Source organism: Ammospiza caudacuta, chromosome 20, assembly GCF_027887145.1.
Source record: "Ammospiza caudacuta isolate bAmmCau1 chromosome 20, bAmmCau1.pri, whole genome shotgun sequence".
Taxonomy (NCBI): domain Eukaryota; kingdom Metazoa; phylum Chordata; class Aves; order Passeriformes; family Passerellidae; genus Ammospiza; species Ammospiza caudacuta.
Window position 1 is genome coordinate 5,241,125 of NC_080612.1, and position 13,020 is coordinate 5,254,144.

Genomic DNA, 13,020 nt, shown 5'->3' on the forward strand with positions numbered 1-13,020 from the left:
AATGCAAATGTGTTCTTCAGGAACCACAAGTTCATGTTTTAAAAGAACATGTCAGAATAGTTGAGAAGATTCAGCTTCCAAAGGGACTTGCATGTGTGCTTTTGTCTCTCTCCCAGTGAGATCCCCCCAATGACAAGCAAATCTCTTGCACAAGATCACTGGTGCCACTGCACCATAATTCTCTGGAAGCAAGCAGGGGCAGGATCAATGTATTCTGAGCACAAGCACTTCTGAATATTTTAGAGTGCTACATGGCAAGTTCTGTACATTTTCCTGAACTTTTTTAACTGCAAAGCAAAGTAACCAGCTGGGACATGATCTGTTCCTTTAAACTACAGAACATCCACTTCTTAATTTCTTTCTGGGTGATTAGGAACTCAATAATGCTACAAGGAAAAAAAAAGGTATTGCTATGCAAGATAACAAACTTTAAGAGAATTTGTACTCTCCCTGCATGTTCTTCAGGATTCTGATCCATCACTGACTATAGCTTGATAGTGACATTATAGATTGTCACTTGGCAGAATAATCTCAGACATTTGTTCAAGAGAGGCAAGTTCCAAGGTGACATTAGTTGATTGAAGCATTCATGGAATTGTGTTTAGAATGTTCATGTGTAAACTGTAGTTGAAATAAACCTGCAGCTGGAATAAAAGAGAATGGCCAAAACTAAACCCAAGTACCGTTCAGTTGACAGGGAGTAGGAAAGTACAGAAGCCTGGTACTGGGGAAAGGCTCCTATGGGATCCTTCAGGGGCTGAGAATGCTCACTTATCTCTCTGATCTGTTTGAAAGTGTTTGCACAAAGACCTGAACAAAAACTTCACACTGCCTATTTATCTACCTTGAAAGCATCAAGACTTGAATCAGTTGTGGTGCCATTTGAGTCTGTGTTTCCAAGGAGTCTGTGACACAGTCCTGATCCTTAAACAAAGTCTGCAACTGCTGAACAGCCAGAGGGAAAAACATCTTTAAAAGTATCCCTGGGCAGGTCTGGTAATGTGCAGCTCAGTACCTCCAGCACCAGCAGGTCTGACACAGTAGTTTATGTTCTTTCTTTACATCCCCTTGGAATAACAGTCCAAAGCCAGCCTTATGCTGCTTCTGGCATGAGCTTATGCCAAGGTTATTTTTAAAGCATCCTATAAGAAGCTGTACATGAGGTTAAACTATCAAATGCTCTGTTTCACTTCCCTGAAGACCATGTCTGGTCTAGCAACACTACTGTGGAATAATAATTCAGAAGTGGATTAGAAAACAAACTAGAGGCCAACACCTTCAAATTAACAAAGGAAGTACTTAAACTGCATGTATGAACAGATACAGACAAACGTCTTAAACTGTTGAGCTTCCCTCATCTGCCTACCCTGAGCCAGACTCCTGGGCTTCACTCCCTTCCTAGAACTGTTCATTGATAAGGAGTGTGCCACTGGTGGCGTCCTGGAAGGACAATTGATTTCCCTTGAAAGGATTTTGGGATGACTCTTCAATCCATCTGGTTTTGCTACAACTGAGAAATCACATCTGAGTTGACTCAATTATTCCATTGCAGAAAACCAGAAAAATGCCATTAACAGAGGATACATTGAAGGTGTGATTACTGCTTTTCCCTTTAATTGTTTTTATCTGGAAAGGCCATGCAATAAGCACTTAGTTCTCTGAAATCCATTACAAAAGCAGAGACTGAAACAAGACTTGGGATACCTCTGGGAGAAAGGGATATTTGTATGGAGACCACTGCCAGGAGTCAGCCCCAGTGCTCACTGTGACTGAGGGAAGCTGTGAAGACTCAAGAGGAACACTGAATACATATTTGTATTCTGGACAACACACTGTGAAGAAAAACTTCTCTTTCTTGGTGGGGAAAAGGGATCTACAAAAAGGTGTGTCATGACTACTTCAAATTGTTCTACTAGTGTAAATTCCCCTTCCTTTACAATATTTGATACTATTCATGAATCTTCATTGGTCTGGACATGCTTTGTAAGCAGAGCTCTGCTGGCAGCTATTCACAAGATCCTGGTTTGATGTGATGATCTGATACTACATCAAAATCAGCAAGCTTTCTTCAAGCTGGGGGCCACAGTGAACTCACCAATATGGCATGGATTACAAAAACAGAATAAGAAGAAGATAACAGGCAAGTTACTACAACACAGGATTTAAATATACTCAAATGGATATTTAAGTAACTTGGGGTGCACAGTCATTTGTCAACTAAAAACTCCTTGCTAAAGCGGCTCCTTTTCCCCCACAACTGTTGCTATTACTGCTTCTTCCCACTTTACTGAAATAGGGCTGGCAGCATCTTTCCAGTTAACTGAGTGATTATAAACAAACAACCAAAGGGGAGTGTCTCAGATAACTGGAGGCAATTTAACATTCACACCCCATTGCCTTCCCAAGAAGTGCCTGGTCACATCATGTACAAACCCAGGGCACACAGGGAACACACTCTGTCTGCTCTGGGGTGTCCTGACCCACAGGGCAGCACTGGCTTTGACCCTCATTCATGGAGAAAGTTTCCTAAACTCCAGAATAGACTGGAATCCACAAAAGTGTGAAATAGATTATAGAGAGCAGTGTAGGTGTATCACTTGGTGAGAAATTGAGGGTTTGGGATTTTTGGTGTGTTGTGGATGGAAGCAAGATGGAGGGCACGGTGTCATCCTGGGTTTCTTCTTCTTCCTTCTTCTTCCTCCTTCTCCATGGGTTTGGATGGCATTTTGTAATTGGGCAGGAAAGTCTGCATTGAGGGCTCTTGGGATCAGTTACTGGGTTAAAAGGGAAAATAATCCAGGTGTCAGTTCTTAATTGGATAGTTTAGTCTTAAAAGACCTTGGAACAAGAGATTGTTGGCCATTTTGTGCCTTCTAATGAAAAGCTGCCAAACTCACAGTAGTGAGACTGTTTTACTGATAAGAAATAATAAACACCTAAGTCCAAACACAAACTTCTGTCCTGAGTGCCTTCAATCCAGACCCAGAGAAACCACAACTGGAACCACCACAGCATCCTCCCCTCAGGAAAGCAGCTGTGATTGAGCCCCCTGCAGTGTTTCCAGGAATGCTCCCAAGGCACAGCTCACCTGTTAGATGAATTGCAGGAGTCCTGCAGGCATGGTGGGACAAGGCCCTGGACAACCTGAGCTCTGTACAGAAACAGTGGCATCCACATTCCCAGGGCTCCAGTGACAAAGGCCATGGCAGTCAGACCCAGTGAGGAACAGACAAAACTACAGCTGAAAGTATGAAAAAAACCAAAAAACAGCTGAGAGATATTAGAATGAATGGTGTGTGAGGAAAAAGGGAAAACTACCTGCAACACCCAGGATTTCAAGCAATAACACAATAACAAAACAATATGTTCAGACATCTGGTAATCAAAATCCCCTCCCTTGAATATCTGAACTCTGATCAGGCTTTATTATGAAATTCAACAATAAAGTACTAATTAGAGCAAAGGGTATGACCTACTGATTTGATGTTAAATCCTGGTCTCTTGCAGATTTCATGCCAACTTCTGCCAAAACAATTGCTGTGAATATTTTGATAGCAGAAGTGTAACAATAGAGAGTGAGCAATAATTTAATGGCTTTGTATGGCTTAGTACCTAAAGGAAAGGGTTCTATGTTCAAGTTTGAATGCCTCAGGTTTTAAGCTGTTTCTGTAACCAGTATAAATGAGAGCAACATGTGGGTTTGGGCTGGGCTGGAGCACTCCTTAACTCTACCTGAGTAAAAACAGACTCAATCTCCACAGCAAGGTTCAGACAAAAGGAGAAGCATTTTTGAAAACTGTCCAAACCTTGTCTCCTTCCTGCCCTGTTCTAGGAGAAAATTAAATTTTTGCCAGACTCTTTGTCATTAATACTTCAGGAGAAAATCCCCTTTGAGGTCAATAGGGATGTATGAAATCTAAAGACTGCTGCAAATGATCAGGTGACCACCAAACTAGAGGATTTGTTAAGAAATTAACCTAATTCTCCATTTCCTAAAGATAAAGTGCTCTTGGACTTGATTAAAAGTGGAACCACATAGTTTTTTAGCAGTATGTCTTTATGCTTTGGAAATCAATTGCCCAAGGAAAAGAAAATGAGAATCAATTGCTAAAGGAAAATAAAATTAAAATATATTTTTTTACACTGGAACATCTCTGTAGGAAAGCAATTTTGGATACAGTCTAGTTGTTAAAATGTCAGAAAGGTTCATTTGGGTTTTTGATTCAGGAAAATGTATTTTTTATTCAGTTCTGGATGTAATGCCTACAAATTGTGATCCCACAAAATTGATCTCTAATGTACCCGCTGATCAGGATGTAAAGAGGATGCAGATTCAGCGGGCAGTTGGAAAACGCTGGATGGTCTGGAAGAACACTCCAAAGAGAAACGATGTCCCAAGACAGCAAGTCTTGAAACGAAAAGCGTCGGACTGGAAGGCAGCGGCAGGCGCAGCCGGCTCCGGCGCAGCTGCACAGCGGCACCTGCTGTTCCCAGAGCCGCTGCAGCGCCTCGTCCTGCCCTGGCACCGCCTGGCACCGCCTGGCACCGCCTGGCACCGCCCGGCTGCGGGGCCACAGCACCGAGCAACCTGTCTATTCCACCCTGCAGGGCAGCTGCGTCTTTAATTTTTATGTGATTAAAAGGAAGATGTCATCTGCCAGCCACAGCTCAGCCCATCAAAACACATGGATAATTACTTTATAAAGCATATCCCACAAACTTTGACTTCATGCACGGCAGGTTCCCAAATATCACAGAGTGTCTGAGATATCCTAATCCAACCTTCCTCAGGTGCTAAGAATTATAAATAAATTTACATCAGAAAATTATGCACTTTTACCAATCTAGCTTCTGTAGGAAAGGGAAAATTTAGTAAAAAGTAGAGCTTTGGATTCAAATAGGAGCAAACTGCCATCGTAACTTCTCCCCTTTCCCCCTCCTCAAAATGGGAGGATAGAAGAAGCAAAGAAATTTTTTATCTCTTTTGCAGAATTCCTTTTAAAAAGTAGAAGAAAACTTTTTACTAATGGTGTTTCCATCCTCTTTCATAGAGCATGTGGCTCAAAGGAGCAAAGTGGGACTCAATGGACATATTTCTTATACCACTTACTTCTTGACAAGTGACCCCACATCTTGACACCAACTAGTCCTGGTAGCTCTGTAGACATCTGGCTTCTCATCTGCTCCTCCTATCATGCCAGAGATGCTCAGGGCTCTGTGGGCTGCTGTCTTTCTCTGGATCTTGTGAGGGACCAGTAGAATCAGGAGAAGCAGTGCCAGTCCTCCCATGCAAGGAGTTACCTGTAGACACAAGGTTGGTTAGATCAAAGGTCTGTTTTCTTATAGTGAGAACTCCACAGAAATTCCAGTTGCATTAGAATCACTATTAGAAAATTGCAGATATGTTCAGAAATAGATATGTGCTGGTTTAGGTCATATTTGTAAAGAAAAATAGTGACTTTGGTGGCTTTGAAGAAAAGATAATAGAGCCTTCCTCTCTATCATACAGGTACCTAATTGCTCCTCCCTCTGATTAAAAAAAAAACATGTGAAAAGAAAACTGTACTGTATTCTAGCCACAAACACAAGAATCACTGATGCAGCCACCAATGTTACCTGAACAGCATCAGAGTTATTCCAATAAATACTCTGCCCCACTCACCTGCATGTGTTAGCTGATTCTGTATTCAAAGGAGTTGTTCCCAACAGCATTCCAGAACTCTGGTGCTACCAGTATAGTGATAATTTTACCTTCAAATTCCTCTGTTTGAGGAGGTCTTGGTGCAGTAACAACCATTCCAAATGTGCCCTCAGGTAAGAGGAACATCAGCACCTGCCTGGCTGCTGTACAATTTCACCTACACCTATCAGAGCTAGGCAGAAAGCTGCCACTTGTCCTGCAGGAAAACTTCTCCTAAACAGCACGTTCCTGACCTGTCAGAGGGTAGGAAGTCCTCCCACTGCTCACCTTTAACACAATGAACATAAAGAATCCAAACCCCAGTGATGATTTTGATTTTACAGTGGATTAAAGTGACTCACCCTGAATGCCCAGTGCCAGTCTCCCGTGCTTTTTGCCATGCCAGCTGCCAGCATATAACCACAGCCACTGCAAACAACAGAGAGGAATGGTCAGTAAGCACCAGTGAATTTTGGATGGCCGAAATGACATGTCCTGCCAGCTAAGGAGAATGTTCTGTCATAGTTTTCCAAAGGGATAAACAGAAATAACCCCCATGGTGTGTGCTAGTCTGCTTGCCAGCCAGTATTAAACAGAGAGTCAAACTTCCTCAGAGCAGACTTGAGATGATGACAGAAATGTCCCAGATTCCCCTTGGAATACATATTCTGTAGGATGACACTGCAAACCCGGATCAAAGAGCCCATAAAACATTTTATTACCTACTCCCTCCTGTGCTAGCCAAAGGAATTATGCCCTGCAGGAATTTCTTTAGTTTTAATCTACCTTCTGGGCCCAGCCTTGGCTGCCTGCTCTGATACAGAGTATGCCTCTAAACCATTTGAAAAACTCTTCTCCACCTTTTCTTCAGATGTGAATTTAACTAAAAGAGAAGAGGGAAGTAACCAGCTCTTCCTTGGGAGACACTTAATGGAGGGTTTTTTAAAAATCTGTCAAATAAACTAATATCTAAAAGCTTTTGTCTCCCAAAACACAGAAATAAATTACATACACTTGTGCACATATTTCTTTTAGAAAAGATTCAATATTTTATTCAAAGCCAGAGTTTCCGGAGTCTGGAGTCTACCTAAAAATGTTAGGGGGAAAAAGTGACTTTTTCTCAAGGTAAGTAGAGAAATACACCTAATCAGCTCTATTCAAGCTTACCAAGGAAGTGACAAATCCCTTTGTAAGAGCCAATGAAGAAATACATCAAAATAAATCTGATTAGGGCTCAGGGTATAGTGAATTGCAGGTGTGGTCAGACAGAATTTCAAAAGGCCACTGCAAGAAACCAACCTGCCTACTGGAATGAAGATGTAGAAGATAGATAACACTGTGGTCCTTTTTCCTTCCTCAAACAAGTCTGCAATGATGGTAGGTGCTATGGTGGAGTAACTGGCAGAGCCAATGCCAACCAGTCCTCGTGAAAGAACAAATATCCTGTAATGCTGCAGGGAAAAGACATATTACAGTCAAAAAAGTCCATGCAAGAAAGAAAAGAGGGGCATTTTAGTGGTGAAATCAAGCAGAGGAAATCAGAATTCAACTGCCTTTTGCCTGTGTCTGTATTCCTTCCACTCACACCTGCTCCCCTCACATCTCACTGCTTAGCTTTCTCTTTCTGCACAGCAGTGACTTCCCAGAGTGACACCCAGAGGGAATTTCAGGACAGGGTGAATAGAGCACATGTAACCAACAAGCTGCCACACTGTAAGGTCATAAACAAAAATCATTCACGACAAAAATGAAACTCCATCAATCACAATAATAACGTGTGGGTTCTCTATTGCCTAGGCTGGACTCCAGAGTCCTAGAGTATATTTAGTCCAAGCTTAAGGCTTGGGAAATGAGTGGTCACTGATGCTTTTCCAAATGTGATTAGAGAAGAAATCTATCAAGTCCTGCAAGATGTGTGCAGTTATTTTCACGGCACCCTCTAAAAAGCAACATACTGACTGAGTGATGAACGAGCTCCCCAAGGTCACACCAGACCAGAAGAAAATCCCAGCTCCAAGGATGATCTTCCTGTTGTAGCGATCTCCCAGGTACCCAAAGATGGGGGCAGCCAGCATGTAACACAAGGTGAACACTGAAAATCCAACAATGAACAAAGACAATATTGATCTGAATATTTTTGTCATTTATGTACTGCTCAGCCCTCAGATAAACTCAGGTTATTTTACAGCAGAGGTTAAAGGCAGGGTGAGTTTCTAGGATTAGGAGGAGGATTGATATTTGGAAAAAGACAAATGCAGACTCAAAATATCTATTCAGCAATAAAATGTGTGTGAATTGAATTGATGTGAATTGAATTAAACAATGTGAATGTATGTGAATTACTCAACTTTCTTGAGAAACCCTTCATCTTTTGTGATTCACATACTGTGGGATTTTTGAAGAACCCAACTCCAGTGTGACATTCAGTTTTGCACTATAGTCAGCCTGCCCACAAGTGGAAGTGAGCAATGCCACATACAAGGAGGAACAAGAGGAGCTAAGTAACTGGTCTGTGTTTTAGGAGCAGACCACAGAGGGGCAAGGGAAATTCAGCTCTCTGAACTGAGGAGATTTTATTACCTGTCTGCAGTAGACCTGTCTTCCCATCACTGAGCCCAAAGTATTTCTGTATATCCAACAGGATCCCTGCAACAGAGGCACACATTGAATGACAGCAAAGCACCCTGCTCATCCTGGTTACTGCTAACCCAAAACCAGGGCTTGCAAGAACTGCAGCACATTTATATTTTAGTTTAGATATAAGCCATTACTGTACCACAAGCAGGAGATGCACAGAGGATTAAGAATTCTTATCAATATAGATAAAAATAATGATCTTCCACTATAAGGGTCTTATGAGAGTTAGTTTACCCACTGTTTCAACCACTCCTGTTCTGCTTCTTTTGCACCATTAGCACCTAAGAACATGAAAAATTTAGATTTCAAAGTTTAATGGACACAATGCAGAACAAAACAGTGGATGTTCAGACAAAAAAGTCATTTTCTTCTCTATACCATGCCAGAGCTGCAGATCTTCCATCTCTTCCATCTCACCTCTTGTATTTCTATTTACACTGCTGAAAACCAACTGAAAATACAAGATACTACTTTGAAAAACCATACCTGTACTCCGGTGTTGAAAGATATCAATTATAAAAGACATTTACTTCTCATGCCACTTCAATTTTGTCAAAATAGATGAAGTCATAACATTGTTAAGAGGATGAAACCACCACCACTTAAGAGAACAAGTTCTGTGTAGTTTGCCTGCTGTGCTCACAGGAGCTCATCTGCAGCAGAAGGGAGTGGGTGAGGTCAGCAGGAGGCCCCCCCTTCTCCCTTCTCCCCTTCTGTGTTTTACACATTGTGCCATGAACTACACTGCTCCAGCCACTTAAAAGCAGTTTGGGACCACTAATTTAAAGTTAAATCCATGTTCTCCCCATGGCTGCAGCATCACTCCACTCACTATTTACTGATGTGACTTCAAGTCACTCTAGATCAAGGTCCAGCCTAACAGCAGCTCCAGAGGTTTACAGCTGTTTATCAGTGACTCTTGAACAAATTTCACATTTAGGGGTTTCCTAATGGTTTTAAAAGTTTAAACAAAAGATTTAATTCAAACATTTTGCATCATTAAAACAGGACAATCAATTATATCCTTCCTTTCTGGCAGCCAGTGATCAATGCACAGAAATACCATATTAGAGGAATTCAGGTTTGGTCTCGTGGAGTATTTAGAAAAAATCACAGCTACCAAGACTTGAACAGAACCACAACTTCATCTCAAACTAACATTCACACTGAGCACCATTAAAATGTCATCCTCTCCACATAACTAAAATAACTGACCCTTCCAGATCCTGGCAAATTATAAGGAATGGTTTTGAGCAGTTTGGTGGACAGAAAAGAGGGGAAAGGTCTGCATGGTCACTAGTTTCAACAGACTGAAATCAGCAGACAGCTAAGGGGAAGAGCTTGTTTTCTGTGATGCAAACACTGTCACAGCCTGGGAGCAGAACTATCCGGAAACCACAGCTTGGTAACTGCTGCCAGTTCACTTCTGAGCAGATCCTCACACCTCCCCTTCCTCCCCTTCCTGTGAGCTGAATCTGACAGCATGGTCACACACTTGGACAGCCAAACTCAAATGTGCTGCTGCAAGAATTCTGCAGTGGCACTGAATTCCAGCAGGTGAGCAGTCAGTGCATATTGCTGTGTATAAACTGCAGCTGACAGACTTCCCCATGGCCCAGCAGTCACAGAACCCAGTAAAATGGGCTTTGGTCATGTAGTGTAATTAAAGAGGATGTTTCAAAGGGCTGGGCACTGTCCCCACCTCTGCTCTTGAATTCTTGCATGTCCCTGAAGGTACCTCACTCACAAGAGCACAGTGGGAGAATTTTAAGCTCTTAACTGGTTCAGGAGCCCCTGAATAGTTGAAAGCCTGGAATGAGCCAAATGGTTTCTTACTCTTAACCCTCCAAGGGGATACCTTTCTAGCATCCAAGCTCTTCCTTGAAGGTATTTTCATTCTCTTCTGTCCCCTGCCCTTCTCCAAGGAAAGCTACTTCACAACAGAATGCACACACAGGAGTTTTTCACTCACAGCCTTGCAGTGACATTCAGCATGCACTCCTACTGCACTCCTACTTTGCTTCCTTCCCTCTTGTGTTGTTAAAAAGTACTCAAAAAACCAAGCTCAAACTCTTAAACCCACTACACTCTCCATTTCTAAAGACACTGACTGAATGTCCTAAATTTCTGAATGGTCAAAGTAGCAAAATTACTTTGTATGCTGTAACTAGGTATTAATTCCAAATTCAATAATCCATCCTTTGGGTTTTTTCAAGGTTTAAAACAATTCTGTTTCCCAGGCCACTCAGAAGTAAAATACAGCAAGCTCACAACAAGTGTTTCCCCTATTTTCTAAGTCAGATCCCTGGAAGCATGGGAGATGCTTAGGAGTAGTACTAAATAGAAGAATTTACATAGACCACAATTTATATGGGAGAAAAACCCCATATTTTCCCTCCAGTTTACTGTAAGCAACTCTTGGTTGTTTTCAGCTGGGAAAAAAAAATAGTTTAAAAATCATATTTTGGAGGAAGGATATTATTTATTAGACAACAAGTCATAACTTGGGTGGGGGAAGGCTTAAGGAAGTGGGTCTCCATTCTTTTTCCACAATCATGTTTCACTCTTAATTGCAGAAATCACATGGCTGCCAGCAGTTCACAAGGAAGTTAAGCCTCCCCTAAGCAAACTACACTACCATGGATAACAAAGTTATCACAAAGATCACATAGTTCTTGAATTTGTAATGGAGGGAATAGCATCAGTATTCTTCAGCTAAAAGAATAACATATAGAATCTACTAGGTGCAAAGAAGGCCTTGTAAACTGCTCTGCACAGTAAAGAGAAGCTCCTTACTCACATTTCTGTAGAATCCAGCCACAAAAATGGACCAGTTGCCCTGTATGCTAAAGTCTGTTTATAAGAGACCTAGATTTTAAAGTACTCTTTTATTTTTATAAGCATTCTACTATTAATACCTAATAAATCCCTCCTACCTAATAAATCCCTCCTACCTAATAAATCCCTCCTAGGTATTTCCAGATTTATAACTGGAAGCTTCATTAAGAGCATGATCAACAGGTTAAAGCAGATAAATGAGAGAAAGTAAAAAGACATAAAGCATATCCTTACTTTAGAAACATTTGTAAAGAGCTGCTAAGAAATTAAATTTCTTTTTCTTTAGAAGAGAAAAATGGGTTCTCACCTGGCACAATGAACCAATCAATGAAATTTATCAAATTCCCAAAGCACAGCACAGCAACAACCAGACAATCCCTCTTTGCTGGGCTGTTCCTTGGCACAGCCACTGATGGACACTGGGTCCCATCTGCTGCAGCAGCTCCATAACTCTGTCCCTCCAACAGTGGCTGGAGCAGCAGGTTTGTGTCTTCATGCTCACAGGGGGGTTGCATGTCTCAGTGCAGACACTCAGCAGGGATGTTGAAGCATTTCCTCACACAAAATTGATGTGTTGGGGCTATGAGGAACTTCAATCACTATGGTCATTTCCGGACTGAAGCACAGGCACTAAGAACTGAAATGTTCCTTGCAGTCAGAAGAACTTAAAAAAAACTGCAGTGCTGTGTTTTGCAAAAGTGGCCTTGAAGACAAGGCAAAGTAAGTGTAAACAAAAACAAAGTAATCCATTGTGCACCCAAGAAATAAAACAACTCCACAGTGATCACACAGAAACTACAAATGCAAAAATAACAGTATTCTATGTTGTCAGTGAGTTGTCAGAGCTAGAAATAGTCTTTCTGCAGAAGAAAGAGAAAAAGAAAGAGAAAAAGAAAGAAAGAAAGAGAAAAAGAAAGAGAAAAAGAAAGAAAGAAAGAAAGAAAGAGAAAAAGAAAGAGAAAAAGAAAGAAAGAGAAAAAGAAAGAGAGAGAAAAAGAAAGAAAGAGAAAAAGAAAGAGAGAGAAAAAGAAAGAGAGAAAGAGAGAAAGAAAGAGAGAAAGAAAGAGAGAAAGAAAGAGAGAAAGAAAGAGAGAAAGAAAGAAAGAGAGAAAGAAAGAAAGAGAGAAAGAAAGAGAGAAAGAGAGAAAAAAAGAAAGAGAGAAAGAAAGAAAGAGAGAAAGAAAGAAAGAAAGAGAGAAAGAAAGAGAGAGAGAAAGAAAGAAAGAAAGAAAGAAAGAAAGAAAGAAAGAAAGAAAGAAAGAAAGAAAGAAAGAAAGAAAGAAAGAAAGAAAGAAAGAAAGAAAGAAAGAAAGAAAGAACACAATCAGCCTTTAAAACAGGGATGTTTTCCCCTTTCTCCCCCAAACAACAGGTCCAAAAGGGGAGGAGGAGAGGGCACAGGAAGGCATTCTTGCTCTTTTGGTGCATGTAGACACTTTTATCTGCCTTTTTTCTTCTGTCCACTCACATTTTTAGAAGTATTCAGTCACATGTCTTTTGAGCGACTTTGTGGATTACAACTTGAGAAGCTAATTTATTTTTTGCACTCTGTTAATAAAATTTAAAGTGAAGATTACCAGCAAACTCTAAGAGTTTAAGAGTGAGGCAGCTAATTTGAAGAAGGACTGCTTATGGTTCATGACTCATGCATGAAGACACAGGTCTGTGGTTGAGCTTTTTTTAAGAACTGGGTATTTCACACTTTAGACTAACTGATAAACAAAATAGCACCTACCATTTTTGGCCCTTTTGCAAAATGCACACTCCTTTGCTTCCATGTGCCCAACACTACTATTTCATTCTGTCTTCTCCTTCTTTTATCTCCCCTATTCTCTGCTGTAGACCAAGGATGTTCTCTGAGCGAT

The 13,020-nt window shown here is 41.1% G+C and overlaps 1 protein-coding gene across 1 annotated transcript in view; it reads right to left on the minus strand.

Annotated features, from left to right (window-relative positions):
- Positions 1-13,020, minus strand: part of LOC131566480 (protein spinster homolog 3-like) — a 30,590-nt gene that overhangs the window by 12,812 nt on the left and 4,758 nt on the right. The window contains exons 2-7 of the mRNA XM_058817796.1: positions 8,261-8,326; positions 7,636-7,772; positions 6,980-7,131; positions 6,043-6,109; positions 5,111-5,301; positions 3,089-3,241 (exon numbers count right to left, since the gene is read on the minus strand). Of these exons, the coding sequence (XP_058673779.1) occupies positions 3,089-3,241; positions 5,111-5,301; positions 6,043-6,109; positions 6,980-7,131; positions 7,636-7,755 (683 nt within the window). The 5' untranslated portion in view covers positions 7,756-7,772; positions 8,261-8,326. The remainder of the gene's footprint in view (positions 1-3,088; positions 3,242-5,110; positions 5,302-6,042; positions 6,110-6,979; positions 7,132-7,635; positions 7,773-8,260; positions 8,327-13,020) is intronic.